The following is an 18,745-nucleotide window of genomic DNA, read 5'->3' on the forward strand; positions in this document are numbered from 1 at the left end:
AAAAATATTATACAAAAATATACCAAAATCTGTATAAAATATTAAATTAAAATATTTTTAAAATTGTTTTACATGTTCTCTAGAAATACTTACTATGATATGAGTTAGGCTTACAATTTCAAAATCTCAAACCACCTTTACTCGAAACAAAATTTATAATTCAAATATTATTATTTTTTCTTTAAATAATAGAAAACTACATCACTTAAAACAATTAAAAATATACATATATTTACAAATATATCACATTTTTTAAAATTTTAAAATATATGTATACTCTCATTCAAAACTTTCTAGTAGTATTTAAAGTATCATTTTATAAGTTCTTTAATCATAAAGACCCTAAAAATCTAACAAAGAGTAAGCTCATAAATAACTAAAAACAACTACAAAGAAGTTGTGATTTTTTTTTAAAATAAAAACATAAATTTCAATTTATAGGTTTATATGCTTTATAGGTTTCTAGTTTTGGGGCACAAAATGTGAATGTTTTTATTTGTATAATTTTATTTTATTTTTGAATTTATTTGTATAATTATTATTAATTTTTTTTGTGTCTTATTCAATTATACAGTAAATTTTAATGATGAACTATGATTTGAACATTATAAGTGCTAAATAGCAATTTGACATGTTGTAAGTTCAATATTTCGCATAAATAATTTTCATTCTAATTTAAAAAAAAAAACTTAAACGGTTGTTTTTTTTTCTGTTAACAAATTTTTATGTTCAAAGTTTCAAATGGACAACTTAATGTGGATAATCTTTATTTTATAAAATAACATTTAATTTGTTTAATAAATACATGAAAATTATATATATATATATATATATATATATATATATATATATATATAAGGCTAATACATCAAAAAAAAACCCGACCTTTTAGCTATTCAATTTTGACCCGACGTTGAAAATTGGTCAATTTTATCCTATTTTGCATAATTGTATCCTATTTTTTTTAATTTTTCATAATTTTTTATTTAAATGATAAAATCATTTAATTAACTAAGTTTAAAGATAAAATTAAATTTATTTGTATTAAAAAATACAAATAAATCTTTTATTTTTAAAAACTAACTAAAAACCATAATCAAATTAAAATAATTTAAATTCTTAATTAATTTAACTAAATCTAAATAAACTTTAAACATATACAATTATTATATGCTAGATATGGAGAACGTTTTTTAATTCTTTCTCAAACGAAAAAAGTGTATCAATTTATCAGGATACAATTGAAACATAAAAATGCAAAATAGAGTAAAATTTATCAGTTTTCAACATTAGGATAGGATTGAAAAAAGACTAAAAGATCGGAATTTTTTTAGACATTATATGCAAAATTTATAAATTGTTTTATCTTTTTATGATCCTATCCAAAAGCCAGTTATTTCCATACAATAATTGATTTTTGTTTTATTGTTCTTACAAGAATTGGAGGGTCCGCTATTATGACATTCTTCAAATGATAGATTTCCGAATCTAAGAAATTTAAGATGAGGTGGGCTTTAATTTCGGACAACCATAAACAACACTATCACGGCAAAAATATGGTTAAAAGTTGGATCATTTACATTAATTTAAGAATAAATTATTTTTAAGATTTCCGAATATTCTTTCCGTCACATTTTAAAAGTTTCATATTTTATTTTGATCTATTTCAATATGTCCCATTGTAAACGTATTATTTTTATTTTTAAAAACTTCTACATGAAACTTTTTTTTTATCTTTTTTTTAAATAAACTAATATGAAGAATTCCACAATTATTTATAAGGATAAAATAAGAAAAGATATAAAAACAAAAACGATAAATATTTTTTTAATATCTGTGTAAAAAAAATGAAACTTCTAAAGTAGAACAGAGAAAATGTTTTTCAATTCTTATTTCCCTCTTTTATATTTGAAGATTAAATAATAAATTTTTTTATTTTTATTTTTGTTAACTGTTTAGTTTTCCACCATTTTTTATATAAGAAAAATGTTAGAATAAATTAAAAAGACAATCAATTTAATATTTAAATTTATATTTTTAATATGTCTAAATAAAAATCAAATTATTATTAGAGTTAGTGAGTTAACGGCTTTAATTTAATTTTTATAATTTTTAATTTTAATAACTAAATGAAGTAAAAAAAAAGTAAAAGAAATAAAAATTGAATAAATTGAATTTATTTAACTATTAAATTTATAATTTTTATTTACATTTAGCTCAAAAATAAATTTAAGAATTAGATTAAAATTAAAATTTATTTATTTATTTTTTCAATTAACTCAAACTAAAAATAGACACAAAGACTTTGACGAAAATAAAAAAAACCTTATTATTTGATATTTAAACAGAATAATATAACATATATTAGGAGTATCAAACTGATTCTCCTGATCTTAAAATACTTTTATATATATGTCAACCGAATTCATAAATTCTAGGTCTGATGTTTAAATCTTATTTTTTCGCTTACTAACTTGTTTCACAATTTATATTCCATCAATAAATTTCCAGAGCTCGACATTGATAATATTAATTAACTAAAATTTTCTAATTGAACACTCATATCAGATAATATTTCTCAATTATAACTCGTAAATTATTACAATTAATCTGTATTTAATTCATTTATACTTTTCTTTTCACAATTTTATACTGATACTACTTATAGCCGCATTATAAATAGCTCGTATACTTATTACATTTGTTCAGTTTAAACCTTTTAACTTATAGACTTATTCTTAAACCATAACGTGGTTCCAATATTTATTAGAAATCGCAATTCGATTAGTCCATATTATCATTATTTTTATCAATTTAAACTTGTAAACTGCCGGACTATGCAACTTAATTTCATTTCAATGTTAATCTTAATTAGTAATCGTATATCTATTACTTCGTACTTAACTTATGTTTAATCCATTAACTTTTCTTAATAAACAATTTCCGATTATATATATCATAACTTATAGTATATCAAAACTTATTACGAATAATTTATACTTAACCTGTTTAATTATTAAAATTGTCTTTTTATAATCTCCTTTCATTATACTCAGTTTATAAGTAACTCGTAAACTATTTACTTTTCTCGCTTAAATATTTAAATTTTAGAACTAACTTGATATTAACACTTAACTCCAGTATACTATTATTAAGTAATCGAATATTGCTTAAATTGTACTTAAACCATATCTATTCGTTTAACTATTTTTAGACTTTAGAACTAATTCAAATTATCCCGTCAATCCACCTTGGGTTTAGTCAAATTGTTGCGCTAGGTTCGACCTCGTCGAGCAGTGGCTCCTTGGGCAATCCTTCACTTTCATCACCAAGTTCATTCTTCATCTCAGTATATATACGTTATATATACATCAGTTCTAAAGGTTAGAATCAAGAATTCAATAACACCAAACAGATTACTCAAACACCAAATCACCATAAACTTCAAACATATAAACCAAACTCAAATCAACATTAATCCAAGTTATTTTACAATCCAAAAAGCTTCAAGATTTAGTTGTTGAGAATAGACGATTTCTCCCAAATTTCAAGTTCGATTGATCGCTCCGTTGATTACCTCCATTAGCTTCCCGCTTGAAAATTTATATATACACGTGATGAATTTGATAATCCTTGATCTTTCGCATTATTGTTTAAACCTAATTTTCATTATAACTTTAGTTAATTTTGATCATAATATTGCAATTTATTTAATTTAATAACAACATTCAAATATCTTTTTGACTATTCAAATTGAGTATTATAATTGAGTGTATTTAGTAGTTTTTCATGTGGGTACGATATCCGAATTTCACAGTCTATATGACGAGTTGACATTGCACATTTATAGTATTTTGCCAACAAAGAAGGTCTAAAAGGCCCTTCACCTTTACTACTGATTAAGTAATCATAGCTTGAACTTCGGTATTAATTCTCGAAATTAATTTTCAAAAGTATTACTCTTGGAAATTAAATTCCAAAATTATTGTTATGAGACTTTTTTTTAAGGTTAATTTCATATAAAATCACCATCTTTATGTGTTTTTTCATTTTAATCATATCCTTTAAAAAGTGGCAAATAAAATCATCACCTTTCATTTTTTTGCAAATCTATCACGAATGTGAAAATTCGGTGTATCTTTGTTGCCTTAACAACCGGAATCAACAAGAAAAGAGTTAAGAGAAATGTATTTTGTGGGTTAATAGGGCGTTAATCAAATTAAAACATTTTTTTGGGAGGAAAAAGACATCGAATTTTACTCATCGATGATAGATTTGCAAAAATATGAAAGGTGGTGATTTTATTTGACACTTTTTAAAGGACGTGAGTAAAATGAAAAAACGTGTAAAGGCGGTGATTTTATATGGAATTAACCCTTTTTTTATCTCTACATCCGAATTTCAAGGTATTTCCATGTTTTATATTTGTTCAAAACTACCAATTTAGATATTTTTAATATTTTATGCTAAGTTGAAGGTGCGAAATGAACCTTTATTTGTCTATAAATAGTACCTTAATTAGCTACCATCCTTCCATAAAATATCCTCACAAGTCCCAATTATCATGGCTCTATCTTTGTCTTCCACAATACTTATTATTTCTTTGTCTGTTTTTGTGCTCGCCGGAGATGCCATGCGAGACATGCCTGAAGAAGTGTCGATGACGAACATGGAACTCAGCAATGTAACACACGGTACCAGACTTGGAACTCTGGTTAAAGTGGCAAATTATAAGCGGATTTTGGTTAAATTTCATTGGTCTGGTGAATGTTTTAGAGATACCACTGGTTGGTGGTCAAAAAATTGGGATTTGTCCGTTGGCTGGCTTATGACTGAGGTAAAAACATAGGCATAATAATGGTGCCAAAAAAAATTAACTTTTTGTAAATTAATTTAATTTTTTTAAAATTTATAAATCGGTTATAATTTGGACAATTTACTTGAAATCAATTCAATTGTTCTACATCAATTTAATTATGTCTATATGGCATGCTAAGGTATAGCATAAAATATGAAATTATAATATATTCGATTCAAGTGGCATTTCCAATTAGCAACTCATTTTTTTTCTATTTTAAAAAAGTAAAATATACAGATTGGACCTTGTGGGAGGAGTTCAAGAATATTTATACATCTGAGGCGGATTGCCTCACTTAACCCCTTATGGTCATAAAAAATGGTACAAAAAGGATCATATTATTAACTCCGTTAGGACCATACAATTAATTCTGTTAAAAGTTTTGTTTCCTTAAAATAAAAAGTACATATAAGCTCTTATGGTTAAAGATTAGAACATTTATCCTCTTGTAATATAAAATGATTACAACTTTTTTTAAATAAGATAATTATTTTAGTGTCTTATTTAATAGTAAAAAAAGTTGATTATTTTCATAAATTTTGTGGTAATTTTTATAATTTATTTGCTTGAGTAATTTTTAATTATTATATTGATAAAAAAGTTATATATTGTTACTTAGTATAATTTTTTATTTACATAAAGAAATATTAATTATAATTATTTAGCATCATTTTTTATTTAATTAAGCTAGATAAAAAAATTAATTTTAATCACTTCATAAGATTTATTATTTAACTATACTACGTAAAATAGTAATTGTAATTTATTTAATATATATTATTATTTAGATAAACAAATATGAATAATTTATTAGACTAATTAAATAACAATTATACTAAGTTATTATAATAAGTATTCTTAATTATTATTTGATTTTTTATTTAATTCTAATAAGTAAAAAATATTATAATTACTCAATATGATATTTAATTCAATTATACTAGGTATAAAATTTATTCAATATTTTAGTGTAATTAAATAAAAATTATATTAAGATATAATATTAAATTTTTAATGTAGTATAATTATATATTAAATAATTATAATAAATTTTATATTTACCGTAATTAAAAAAATTATGCAAAGTAATTAAAATAAATTATTTAACTTTTTATAATGAAAAATATAATAAAATAATAATAATTAATTTAGAATAATTTTATAGTAACTAAAGTGATTATCTTATTTTTAAAAAGAAAGTTGTAGTTGTTTTATACTACAAAGAGTTAAATGTTTTTTTTTGTTGATAATAATAATAATATTTCATTAATAGGTAAATAAACGTACAACTTGATCTAAATGCAAGCTAAACAATACATTCAAGAAGTACATAGAGAGTAGGACATCAGTAAAATAACAGAAATTTATATCTAAATTCTTCAAACGCGTTGACGGAGTTCTTTGGATGTGCAACTCGGCGATCCGCCCGCTCCACTCGGTGATTATTTTAAACCACAAATCGACTCTTTGGTCTTTGTATGAGTCCGATTGATAGAATAATAGAAATAAAAATTCTCTTGATAATACTCTAGAGCTACGCCCCAAGATAATTTCCATGAAGGAAATAAGAAAATCCACAAAGGGTAAAAATAACTCCACAAAGAGAGACAAAAACTCTATAAAGAAAGAGAAGAAGCACAAAATAAAATTAAAATCTAAAATTATTGAAAGCAAACACTACAATAGAAGAGATTTGAGAGGGAGGGAGGTGATTTTAGACCAAAAAATGGCCAAAATCACCTCCCTTAAAGATATGCGGCTAGGGTTTATTTATATTTTTTATTTAAAAAAATATTGACGGAGTTAACGGTATGGTTCTTTTTGTACCATTTTTAATGACCATACAGGCTTAAGTGAGGCGCAACCACCTCATGGGTTTAAATATTTCTGGGCTTTGGCCACAAGGGCCAATTTGTACCTTTTGCTTTTTTAAAAAATCACATATTCAATTTTCACATAGGTACAATTAAATTAATTTTGTAAAATTGAATATATCTCTAGCAACTAGGCCAAATTAAAATAGATTTGTAATTTTAAAAAACTTGAATAGATTTTTAAAAAATTAAAAAAGGAATTAATTTTTTTACACAATTATGCCAAATAATATATCAGTTATTTTGTTTGGTTCTTATTTTGATTTAGTGATAGAATTCGTAATTTTGTATTTCGTTGGTAAGTGTTTTACAATTGAAAGACGGTATGATTCATTAACTGAAAATAAATAAAACAAATTTACTTATTTAAATCGATAAATATAAATAAATAAATAAATATTTGGTTAATTTAGTTAGCCAAATTCTTAAAACTCTTAAATGTAAAAAAAAACCGACAGAACTAAATGAATCAACCAAAAAAAATAACCAAATTTAACTGATCGATTAATTCGATTTAACCAAAAAAAAAAATAGTGTGCAGAAATCAAACTAATTGAATCAACGAGTTTGCTTTTATTTGATATTATGAATAGCATTTAGTATTGTATATACTTATGTCGTAAGTTCAATTTTTTGAAATGTTCTTTCATGAATTTATGACTATAAATTGTTGTGTTATTTTTGGCAGACTACAAACGCGAAAAGCTACACATGCTCAGATTCTTATGAATTTAGAGCAGGAAATCAAGTCATAGCAACGGACACATTTTACACCCGTGTAACAAATCCACATGAAACAATGTTTTTTCCAACGGAAGAACAAAAACGCGAAGTAAGTTTTTACTTTTAATCATAATTAATTTAGACACTTACTCACACTAATTCTGAAGTTTAATTTAATATACTAATTTTAATTACATTAGATACGTGCAAACGGAATTGGCGTTTACTTAAGGAGGTCGTCTGTAACCAAAGACGACAAAAATGAACACGACCTTCTGCACCAGGTGGTGGAGACGATATGAAAATGCTCGTCGTGTTTGCTATAAATTCAACTATGCAGTGTGTTTATAAATAAAAGGCTTGTATAGCTTAAGTTATATATTGTTGTTTCAATAAATTAAGCTTCATTTCGATTTTCCAATTTGGAACAAAATATTAAAAGAGTTTAAATTTGTGGCATTGAAGAAAAAAAAGGCTTAACTTGTCAATATTGGGTAAGTTACCATCTTTGATCATTAAGTTTGATGTTATTTTAGGGTGTAACTTGCTCAAAATTGTTAAGTTGAGAATTTTTTAAAGTTTTTATAAAATTAAACTCTTTTGATTTGTCACAAGTTGGAGAGTCGAAAAGAATATTTATTAATTGTTGTTTAAAGTATTTGTGAGTGTAATACAAATGAAATAAAATTCGTATGTGTTTATATTATAGACATGGGAATTCTATTTGCTACTGTGATTTGTTTTTCTTCTTTTCTAGTGTCTTTTACATATTTCGTATGTGACTCGTAAAATGACTTGTTAATATATTATTGTTTTAATATTAAATTTAAAAAATATTTCATAATAAATATTTAAATTTTGAAAAATTATTAAAATACAGAGAAAATAACACGAATAACGTAAATGCGGGAGTTTTTTTCACACGATACCAACTTTCCATTATGTTTTAAAATAATGTTAAAGTAAATATGCATTGCCCCTTCCCATGCTTTTATATATAGTTTAGAAGATAAATAAAAAAGATCCCATATTTCTGTAAAAATTCCTATTTATATACTCCCTCCGTCCTATTTTATTTGTCCATTATACTATATTTAGATGTCCCAAAATAACTGTCAAAATTGTAATATACACATATTTTCCTCTTTTACCCTTAATATTAATGGATATTATTCTTGCATTTGTGTTGGCATTTAATGTTATTATTATTATATTGACTATTTTTCTTTTTTCAATATAGTAATTCTAAATTAACTCAAAAACCAAAAGAGGGTACCAAAGGAAGAATTGTTAGTATTTAATGTTTTATTAATATGTGTGAAAATAGGAAGTGGACAAATAAAATGGGACGGAGACAAACGAATCAGGCTTCAGTATTTAAAAAAAAAAAGAACAGGCTTCAGTAATAGGCTAAAAGCAAGAGCCAGAAATTCAGAATTAAATTCTGAAATTGCATGTATTAGACAGAACTTTAAATGGTACATAAACCTGTAAATTCCACCAACTTAAACTTGCCATGACCAACCCAACTACCATGTTATTGTTTCACAAAGTAAAGTACTGTACAAATACCAGATTCATAGTTTCTGGATTATGAAATACATAGAGACAAATCACTTCCTGCCAAACCTCACCAAATGCTGTTCATGTTTTGCTGCCGCCGCCTTGTCAGCAGCTTCACGCTTAAGTGTCCTCTTGGCACGCCGCCCTGTTATATCTTTCGCAGCCTCTTTCTTCTTAGGTTCACGCGATGACGAACCAGCATCAGAATCGTGCGGATTTGGTCGAAGAACTGGCCTTGCTTCTTGACGCCCTGACCTGACATAACCATTGTCTCCCCACCTCCGATTGCCAATGCGGAGATTCGATGAAGTACTTAAGTAAACGTCAGCTAGATCATCCTCGTCCTCATCATCATCATCACCATACTCAAATTCATATCGATAATATTCTTCCAAATCATCATATGCATCTTCATGACTCTCCACAATTAAGGGATTAAACCACGCTGCTCTAAGAAGAAGGCACACACTCTCCTCAAACATGTAATCCTTAATGCTGTTATGATAATCAAGACCCCATTAAAACAATGAAAAAAGAAAGAAATGACCCAAAAGTCCAGAAAACTGATGTAAATAATACGAGATTTTACTGCACCGAAATGTTTTAGCTTGTGAAAATAAAGACAAACTAGAGCCAAAGTTTAGGGATTTATTGTGACAAATTGAAGAAAAAAGACTATGACGGGAGAGAAGGGAGTTGAGGAATTGTCGGTGCAAATTACTCGAATAATACATGTCACAACATGTGTAGCTTCGTTTATAACAAAGTTACCAATAAATCAAATTATGCACCAACTGTGTAACACGTCATGAACTAACATCATTTCACTTGAAATAAAGAACATTGCTACCTGCCATCAAGTGTGCGATGAACATTTAGAAACTCAAAAGGATGCTTGCACTGAGGGCAGTTTGGTTTCGGACTGTATGTAGCCCAACGAAGGATGCACATCACACTGCATAAAACAGACAATAGAGGAAGCCCATCAACACACCACTTGTACTGAAATAACAAAGTATTACAAGATAATTTCCCACAACCAATTTAAAGAACGGAGAAATTCGTATATCACATGGTAATATATTGTTGATTACCATAACTTCTTAATGATAAACATACGGGCTATTTCCAACATGATTATAAACCTCACATGACACAACTTGGGAGTTATTAAAGAAAAAGAAAGCATCAGACTTTCACAACAAATTTACTCCACGCCCCTGAGCCATTAAAATACACTGCTTCCACAGACTGATATATAACAAAAGTCAGACATACAAAATAACCTTTTTAACAATCATTACCCATCCAGGACTTGACATTCACGAAGGCAATGAGATACAAATAATTGAGGAAAAAACCTATTTACAGTGGACAAATATCCCAACAGAAATTAGTAGCAAACAATTCAAAAGGATAGACATAAGTCGCATGCCAGCCCAAGTTTCAGATTTGACAGGCCATTTTACAAAACCTACTTTAAGAAGAAACTAAAACATGATTTGGTATCGGCAAATGCCAGTAAGAGTTTTCCCAATCTGAATGTGTAGTCATTTTTGCACTCAATCTGAATTTGTAGTCATTTTGCTATCGGCAAATGCCAGTAAGAGTTTTCCCAATCAGGTAGTGGTCATGAAAGAGAGCATGAATCATAATAGAACAGCTATCTAATAATACAAATTCGGTAAAAATTCCAAAAATAGAAGAATGCCTATCAGAATGAGGTCTGAGATCAAATAACATCAATAATCAGGGCGCATGTAGCTCGTAAGGTGAAAAGCAGCTAAAAAGAAAGAAAAAACTTCTCACGGAACAATGATGACCAGAAGTCAGAATATAACACTCAGGATCCACCTTCAAGGCGCACTACGGAAAAATTGGGGGAAAATGCTCTAAAGATAGCACTTTGGAATATAAGAAAGTGAAATTAACAATACAGGAATAGATCCCTCCATCAAAAAACTTAAGATGCAATCAGCAACTGTAGTCAAGGTCTCCAAACTTAAAAAATTAGTCTCACAGTACCGCTGCTTGTTTCCTTGTCAAACATGTATTCATTTACTGTATTTTTATTTAATAACCATTAGGGTTGATTGCATGAATCAAAATAAGCTAACAAGCAAGCTGATTACCATGCACATAAAAGGATATTTTCAAATACAGAACAGAAGAAAAAATAAGCCAGATAATTTGCAGTTAATGAGTAGTCATTTTGCTATCGGGAAATGCTGGTAAGAGTTTTCCCAATCAGGTAGTGGTCATGAAAACAGCTATCTAATAATACAAATTGAGTAAAAATTCAAAATAGATTAATGCCTATCAGAATGAGGTCTGAGATCAAATCACATCAATAATCATAGCACATGTAGCTTGTAAGGTGAAAACCAGCTAAAAAGAAAGAGAAAAAACTTTTCATGAAACAATGATGACCAGAAGTCAGAAGATAACACTCGGGATCCACCTTCAAGGCGCATTACGGAAAATTTATTTGTTATGGAGATTAGTGACTGAGATAAATGCTTAACATTCCTTTAAAACTGTACTAAAAATCTACTTAGAGTTAGACACTATTCTCACTCAACAGACCCCAACCACCAACATATCTATTTCTAAAATTACATATCAAAATTTCACAGTCAAGTTCATAATGGAATCAAATTCATAAAAACAGCAGATTAATACAATACAAGAAAAAGTAACCGATAATACTAACCAGTACGCGTGCTCGCAGCCCTTGACAAGAGCAGTTTCCACAAGTACAATCTTATCCAAACAAATGGCACAAACACCACCATGATTCCCAAATGGCTTCTCATCAAGCTTCACCTCACTCTGCACTTCTACCTGAAATAAAAAAAAATCGAAAAAACCCGGAAAACAAAATATCGAAATCAGCCCCCATTTCACATACTCAATTCATCATAAAGTACATACATTTGATCAATCAAGTTTCAACTCAAACACTTCAAAATATCAAAAACCTCAAAGCTAACTACACAATTAAGTCAATCAATAGCTAATATTTCCAATTCTAATCCATTACTTACAAACTAATCAAAAATAAAACAAATAGATCTACTCTAAAACTTAAAAAATAACAAAAAAAATTAACACAAATACCTGATCTTGAATGGATAAAAGGGCAAGAGAGCTGGGGAGAAGCTGTGGGTGAGCATCAATTGAAGTCATTATTGATAAATTAATTGCCTAATATTAAATTGTTCTTATGGGTTTGTTAATAGGAAAAAAAAAAGAAAATTTCTGCTAAAAACTAACCTAAAACTGTACAAAAATGAATTAAATTGGGGACTGTAAAATGAAATTACATAAATAAGAATGAATTGAAGTTGATTCAAGAAATTTGGAAAGGGGGGAAATTGGGGGAAAATGCCCTAACGAGAGGGGATTGAAATTGCGGTTGTGGATAATATTAATTGGAATAATTTGTAATTCAAAATAATTAGTTAGATGCCCAAGTGCGAATATTCTTATGCTCAGCCGCTACACCGAAGGCTGTTGCACGGCCAGCTAACCTTATTTTACTTTGACATTTATGCGAAAATAATTGTAAATAAATACATAAATGTATAATTTAATTCTTTTTTCAGAAAAATAAAAAAAAGGTTTTAAAAATAATATAAACCCTGAATAAATATTATGAAGTGGAATTTATATATAGATTTTATTTTTAAAAAAATTGCCCACTTTTTTTTAAAAAAATAATTGTCTACGGTTGTTGTTTTTTTTTCAAATAATTTCAAAAAAAAAAGTCAACCTGCAAAATAAATGAAATTAAATCAGCTTTTATATATTAAATATTTGAAATAAAACTTAATCTATTTGATATTCTTTATTGAATCTAAAAATCAAATAGAATGTCAATTATTAACTCTACTTTTTTAAGGTGGTATTTTAAAAATTATAAAAATTAATTATGACATTTGTGCAAAAAGATCCGAAAAATCCCGACAATTAAGGCCCACGGACTATAGAAAGCCCAATATTAAAGGAAGTGAAAGCCCATCGCACTTCTTCTTCTTCCTTGAATCAGTGATACCAGTGAGTTCAAGAAATTAAAAATGGGTGCGCAGCAAAATCAATCAGAGCAGCATACCCAACAAGAACCCAACTCAGAGAGTGTTGATTCCTTGCTTGAGGTACCCTCTAATTGCAAAAACCTTTGTCTGCAATTTTTTTTTTTGTTAAATGATAAATTTTCAATCTTGATTTTGTTTAATTTTTTTGGAATGGGCAGGCTGCTCGATATGATGACATTGATGATATTAAAAGCTTGGCATCTTTTGGGGTTTCTCTTGATTCCAAGGATTCTTTTGGCAGAACAGGTTATTCGATATTACCACACCTTTTGCTTAATAATTAGGGTTAGTGGTTAGCACCGAGGTTACGTCGTAATAAACAGTAACATTTTTAAAATATAGGAAGAAAACAGTACTTTTGATTAATTTCAGGGGTAGTAGTAATTATTCATAGTCATTGTTGGTATTTGCTCTATTTTATAGCTAAGTTTTAAGTAAAGTTTTATGCTTTGATATCGTATTGTCAAGTGTTCTTGATAGCCATGGCGTTGATTCTAATGCATTCAGCTCAAGGAAAAGCAAAAAATGATTAGACAAATTGAATTTGTGTAGCAATGTCAAAAATTAAATTAAAAGATTGTGTGATTTTCAACGTATCGTGTTTCTTGTTATGTGCTTGGCGTAACATGATGCATATTATCAGTATGCTACTCAGCTTACTTGTGTATGGAAGACATGTAATGTCAATTTATCACTTTAATGTATTTATAATGTTTTTCTTAGCTTTTTAACAATTCTATTTGCTTTTTCATTATTTGGCGTTTTTGGACTAGACTTAGCTGCAAATATCTTGTTTCTTTGGAATAGATCTTTCTTGATACGGTGTCCTAGTTGGCACCAGTAATCGACATGTATGTTAGAGGAAGTGTGTTTGCTAGGGATGTCTATTCATGTATATTAGGGAAAATCGCCTTTGACTGATGCGAAAATCCACGCTTCAAGTCTAAGTCTCAGCACCAATGTTACTTTTAGTAACTTCTATCCTATGAAGCACCGATACACGTATGATACGGGGAATGACATTTTTAAAAAAATAGGACTCGGATACAGCGGGAAACGGCAGTTTAAAAAAAAATAGGACATCAGTCCTGACGGATAAAATTCCAATAATCTAATAAAAAAATACATCAATTCATCTTTTCCTTTTCTGCGGCTGGGACACGGAAAATTATTTTTAAAAACAAATATACATATTTACTCATATAGAAGCTTTAGAGCTGCAAAAACTATAAATATATAGCAAGCATAATTTATCAATATGTATGTTGTACTCTAGTAGTAAAATATAAGAAAGAACTAATAGAAGTCAAGAAGATGATTTGAGAAGCTTAATTATGTTTAATTGTAGACTGTTGGGTTTTCTTTTTCTTGTGTGTCCGTTGCAAACAATTTGAAAGGCGAGTAATAAGAAAACAAAAAGCATAGGTGTAGTTGTGTTGAAGGATGTGTTTTTTTTTTCTAATTAGAATTAGGGTTTATTTAGTGTAGCTTGTCTAATTAGATTTGGTTCTTGAGCCCATTGTTCTTAAAAAAAAATTCATACTGGAAAAAAAAGACTTCAGATTAACTAAAATACCACCCCGAAGTGTTCCGGCGTGTCCCTGCCGTGTCCCCTCTCTTTTGAACAGTAAAAAGTGTCTAAAGATGGGATTTGCCGTGTCGGGTACATATCCTCGCAGTGTCGCCGGCGTGTTCCCCTAGATACGGCACCGCGGAGAAGTATCGGTGCTTCATAGCTTTTATCATATGGATTTTATATTACTGCTGTAGACATGTTACAAATTTCTACTGCAGGGGATTGGTTTATACGACGTAAAAGGCTTATTTGGGATTTCTAGTCATAGTTTAGTTTTCTATTATGCCTATTCAACTATACCTATCTTTCCACATTTAACATTTACAGAGATATGATTGTTTTATATGGCTATTTTTCAATTTCTTAGAAAATGCTTGCCGGCAGATTTTTTTGGATTTATTTTGGATTTGCCTTATTGTAATTCTGTACTTCATATATTAGAGTCTTTAGAAAACTAAGATAGAATTAGTATTCTTTTGTTTTCCGTTCTATACCTTTTGTTCTTAGAATTGAGGTTTATTTTTGGTGCGAACCACATTATGGGATTATGACTTTGACCAAGATAAAAAGCAGCAAAGTAATAAATACCATACTGCAGTTCCTACAGATTCTGCAGTACAAACTGCCTTCAAACCGTCATTTTTTAATCTAACTAGATCCCCATCCATACCTCACCTAGTTATCCACATAGAGCCTTACCTTTTCAAGCGTTTAAAATTAAATTAATCTTCCTGATGTTAATTTGTTAAAAAGTTGAGCATCTCCAGCAGAACATGCTGTTTAGGACTGGTTTTTTAGCATTTTTGTGAAAGCAGAAAGAAGGCTTAAGAGTTAAGACTTTAAGAATTTATTATAACATTTACTTGATAACTGTAGTTACCTAAGTTTGCAATAGTTTTTACTTACCGTAAGCATGGTAGTGTGGCAGCACAACTGAAGGTCGTCAAATAACAGCCATTAGTACATCAAATTTTGAATGTCATTTAACGCCATGAGAATTATGTGCTAGTTGCTGATGGGATTTAGGAAAAGAAGTGGAATAGTTTTTAAAAGATGATTTATTGCTTGGTACTTATTAAAACGTGAATTTTGATATTCAGTCGAGTTTATGTTGTTTGTAAATTTTTTGACTTTGTCCTACTGATGGTTGCAGCACTTCATATGGCTGCAGCTAACGGGCATCTTACGATTGTTGAGTATCTTATCAGCCAGGAAGTGGTAAGATATATATCTTGCAATTTTTCTTGCAATCATTTTCTCGTAATAGGTCAACTCTAGTACAATATTTATGGCCCAATTACTAATCCTGTGTGTACTTTTTCATCATAAGCTTCACAAATTATGAATACAATGTTCGTTAGTTATTTGAGATTTTAATGTGCTAGACTGCTATGTTATATATATGCTAGTCCATTTGGAATAAGAAATTTAATGCCATAGAACCCGATTTCAGAACGTTACTAAATCAAACATAAGCACATGGATATTAAACATAATATAAACAATTTGGTTAGGAGACGGCTCTAAGTAATACCAGGCTACAAGATACGGTAGCATGTCAATCTGAAATAGATCACGAAATGACAGAAGTCATCTTTGGAAGATAAGATCTTGTCACTACTAGCCAAAATGCATGTTTACTTGCCTACTCTATTCTTTATGATTGACAAAACATATGTTTTACCTCCTGAGAATTATCCTCTCTAATTTTAATTTTTTGGTTGGGAATATAAAACATATACTCCCGCAACAGGTACATTAATTGCATGATCTGTTTAGAAGTCAACATTATTTCATGTTTTCCCAATTCCCCTTGAAGATGAAGCTTTGACTATGCAACTCCTAGGAATAGAAATTGCAGCAACAGTTTGTATCTATGATGTGCACAAAGTGATTTCCAGTGCCTTCGAAAGTTTTGAGAAATTTATCCGCATCTAATTTGGCTGCGGTAAAATTGTTTGTTTGTCTGCATGTGCGTGTATCAGCTGTTAGTATCTTATTCTGAAGTAAAATAGAAACTGGGACAATGTTGCACCAATTTATGTCTTCTCACTTGACCGTACTTCTCCGAATACAAGGAAAGTTTGTGAGAAAAAGAAATTGAGCATCTACGTTGAAAATGGATGTGCATCCAGCATCCAATGTCAAAGTCAAAACCAGCGTAGGTGCTAGTCAAACCAATGATTATAATTAACTTTCGGTATATAAATAACTATAATTGCATTACACCTTCATGTTTATACATGGGTCGGCACATGCATCAACAAAGATGTAAGAATACTAAAATGTAAGACTTGACATGTTTCCGTAACATAGGGTGTCAATTCTTGGTGCAGTGTACTGTATTTTACCAGTATGTAAATTCTTTTAAAAAAATTAAATTTTGGGAGTTTCTGATGGATGTGCAGGATCTCAATGCTTCTAATGAGGAGAATAATACACCTCTTCATTGGGCATGCCTTAATGGTCGCGTTGAGGTGATTATTGCGTTCCTTTTGCAAGACACTTACATTTCCTTAGGCTCTTCAATTAATTCTGATATTTGCAGGTCGTTAAGAAATTGATTCTTGCTGGAGCTAGTTTAAGCCTCCTAAACTGGTATGCTATTCTTAACCCAAAATCTGGATTCTATCTCGAACAAACACACACTTTTCTACCTGAGGAAAATGCATTGTCTATGCACTCAATTGTTATAACTAAATGATTTCAGCCATGAGCGGACTCCAGTCGATGAAGCTGTTACTCAAGGAAAAATGGATGTTATTGATGCAATTAATTCAACTGTAACCCAGCTGGAACTTGCTGGTGTTCAGGTTTCGTAAGCAGGAATTCCAATATAAGGCGTAGATTGATATTCTTACAGGTAAAGCCAGTTTAGGGTAATTTAAACTAAAGGTCCCTGGATTATCGCCTTCGCCTCTCTCTCTGAACTGTTCCTAATCGTACTCCAACTGTTCCCTAAACTGTTAACTAATAATTTGGTTGTCCGTGTTGTTTTCGTCAATTTTAATGACGTGGCGTGCCAACTGAAGTCCTATATGGACGCCTAAATTGATTGCCACATGGAGTCGTGTGACAAAAAATAAAAGTTTAGGCGTCTATATAGGACTCCACTTGGCAGCCGCATCATTAAAATTGATGAAAATGATGCAGAAGTAACAGCAGGAAGAATCAAGTTATTAAATCAAAGTTTAGGAACAACTGGATACGAATAAAAGTTCAAGGATGGTTCGGAGAATGAGACGATAGTCCAGGGGACAGATTGTGTAAATTATCCGCCAGTTTAAATACTTTTGATTTTGTTGGTTTACTAGTCAAGTCGTTTATTCTAACATCATATGATTCTTAAACTTGATTTGTTCATTAAATCAATTATGCGTCATTTTTATCAGACATCAAAGAAGGCGGGAAAAGGTAGTTTCTTCTCGAAGTCGAAAGAGGTGCTGCAAAGAATCTTTTGTAAGTGAAGCATCTTTAACAATGCTTGTCATTAAATCAGTGATACTAATGGGGGAATAAAGGAAAAACTATTAGCTCTTCAACATTCTAAGGTTCACCCACTTAGCTCCTTTTTGCATATATTTCGGCTTTGTGTTATAAAAGTGCAGAACCGCTCTTTAAAAAAAAAATTCAATATTGATGAGAAATGATTTTTACTATAAAGTTATATATCCATTAGAAGAATCATAAACTTGTACTGATTAAAGTATCTTATTCTCTTTGATTGGTTTTGACTAAATAGTAAATATTCTGTTTTTTAATCTTTATAGATTGCCTTCAATTATGTGAATTTTGAGTATGTGTGACATTGCACACTTGATGGAATTTTCATGTTTTTATTAGTTATTCAATGAAGTGTTTAACAACAATTAAATATTGCTCATTAAGAAGTAAGTTGTTCCCAAAGTATTTATTCAGTTTAGGAGAATAATTTTAAAGAAAGGTAATTATTTAATACAACATATTTGTACCAACTAAAAGCACGGTTTAGTATAATCATTGATTTCCATCCCTAAAATCAAAGTTTTAGGATTCTTAAGTTTTGATTTGGTAA

At 29.3% G+C, this 18,745-nt stretch overlaps 3 protein-coding genes across 3 annotated transcripts; 2 read left to right on the forward strand and 1 right to left on the reverse strand.

Annotated features, from left to right (window-relative positions):
* The first annotated feature begins 4,515 nt into the window (after window positions 1-4,515).
* Window positions 4,516-8,185, forward strand: LOC126685803 (uncharacterized). The gene is made up of 3 exons (XM_050379762.2): window positions 4,516-4,837; window positions 7,421-7,564; window positions 7,656-8,185. The coding sequence occupies exons 1-3, from the start codon at window positions 4,565-4,567 to the stop codon at window positions 7,755-7,757; spliced, it is 519 nt and encodes a 172-aa protein (XP_050235719.1). The 5' UTR covers window positions 4,516-4,564; the 3' UTR covers window positions 7,758-8,185.
* Window positions 8,186-8,876: 691 nt separating this feature from the next.
* On the reverse strand, window positions 8,877-12,528 carry LOC126687993 (uncharacterized). Its single transcript, XM_050382546.2, has 4 exons — window positions 12,139-12,528; window positions 11,732-11,862; window positions 9,869-9,973; window positions 8,877-9,513 (listed from the first exon to the last, which is right to left on the reverse strand). Exons 1-4 carry the CDS (start codon window positions 12,205-12,207, stop codon window positions 9,069-9,071), a joined length of 750 nt encoding a protein of 249 aa, XP_050238503.1. The 5' UTR covers window positions 12,208-12,528; the 3' UTR covers window positions 8,877-9,068.
* A 530-nt stretch (window positions 12,529-13,058) lies between these two features.
* LOC126685950 (ankyrin repeat-containing protein P16F5.05c) lies at window positions 13,059-18,452 on the forward strand. The gene is made up of 7 exons (XM_050379957.2): window positions 13,059-13,175; window positions 13,274-13,361; window positions 15,845-15,909; window positions 17,100-17,168; window positions 17,240-17,289; window positions 17,402-17,554; window positions 18,084-18,452. Exons 1-6 carry the CDS (start codon window positions 13,098-13,100, stop codon window positions 17,511-17,513), a joined length of 462 nt encoding a protein of 153 aa, XP_050235914.1. The 5' UTR covers window positions 13,059-13,097; the 3' UTR covers window positions 17,514-17,554; window positions 18,084-18,452.
* The last annotated feature ends 293 nt before the right edge of the window (window positions 18,453-18,745 follow it).

This window comes from Mercurialis annua, linkage group LG6 (genome assembly GCF_937616625.2).
Source record: "Mercurialis annua linkage group LG6, ddMerAnnu1.2, whole genome shotgun sequence".
Taxonomy (NCBI): domain Eukaryota; kingdom Viridiplantae; phylum Streptophyta; class Magnoliopsida; order Malpighiales; family Euphorbiaceae; genus Mercurialis; species Mercurialis annua.

Coding starts and splice junctions, on each gene's coding strand:
- LOC126685803 (XM_050379762.2), top strand. CDS start 4,565: ATGGCTCTATCTTTGTCTTCCACAATACTTATTATTTCTTTGTCTGTT. Junction 4,838..7,420: donor TTGGCTGGCTTATGACTGAG/GTAAAAACATAG, acceptor TATTTTTGGCAG/ACTACAAACGCGAAAAGCTA. Junction 7,565..7,655: donor CGGAAGAACAAAAACGCGAA/GTAAGTTTTTAC, acceptor TAATTACATTAG/ATACGTGCAAACGGAATTGG.
- LOC126687993 (XM_050382546.2), bottom strand. CDS start 12,207: ATGACTTCAATTGATGCTCACCCACAGCTTCTCCCCAGCTCTCTTGCC. Junction 11,863..12,138: donor TTTTATCCATTCAAGATCAG/GTATTTGTGTTA, acceptor TTTTTATTTCAG/GTAGAAGTGCAGAGTGAGGT. Junction 9,974..11,731: donor GGCTGCGAGCACGCGTACTG/GTTAGTATTATC, acceptor TGTTTTATGCAG/TGTGATGTGCATCCTTCGTT.
- LOC126685950 (XM_050379957.2), top strand. CDS start 13,098: ATGGGTGCGCAGCAAAATCAATCAGAGCAGCATACCCAACAAGAACCC. Junction 13,362..15,844: donor GGATTCTTTTGGCAGAACAG/GTTATTCGATAT, acceptor TGATGGTTGCAG/CACTTCATATGGCTGCAGCT. Junction 17,290..17,401: donor AGTTTAAGCCTCCTAAACTG/GTATGCTATTCT, acceptor AAATGATTTCAG/CCATGAGCGGACTCCAGTCG.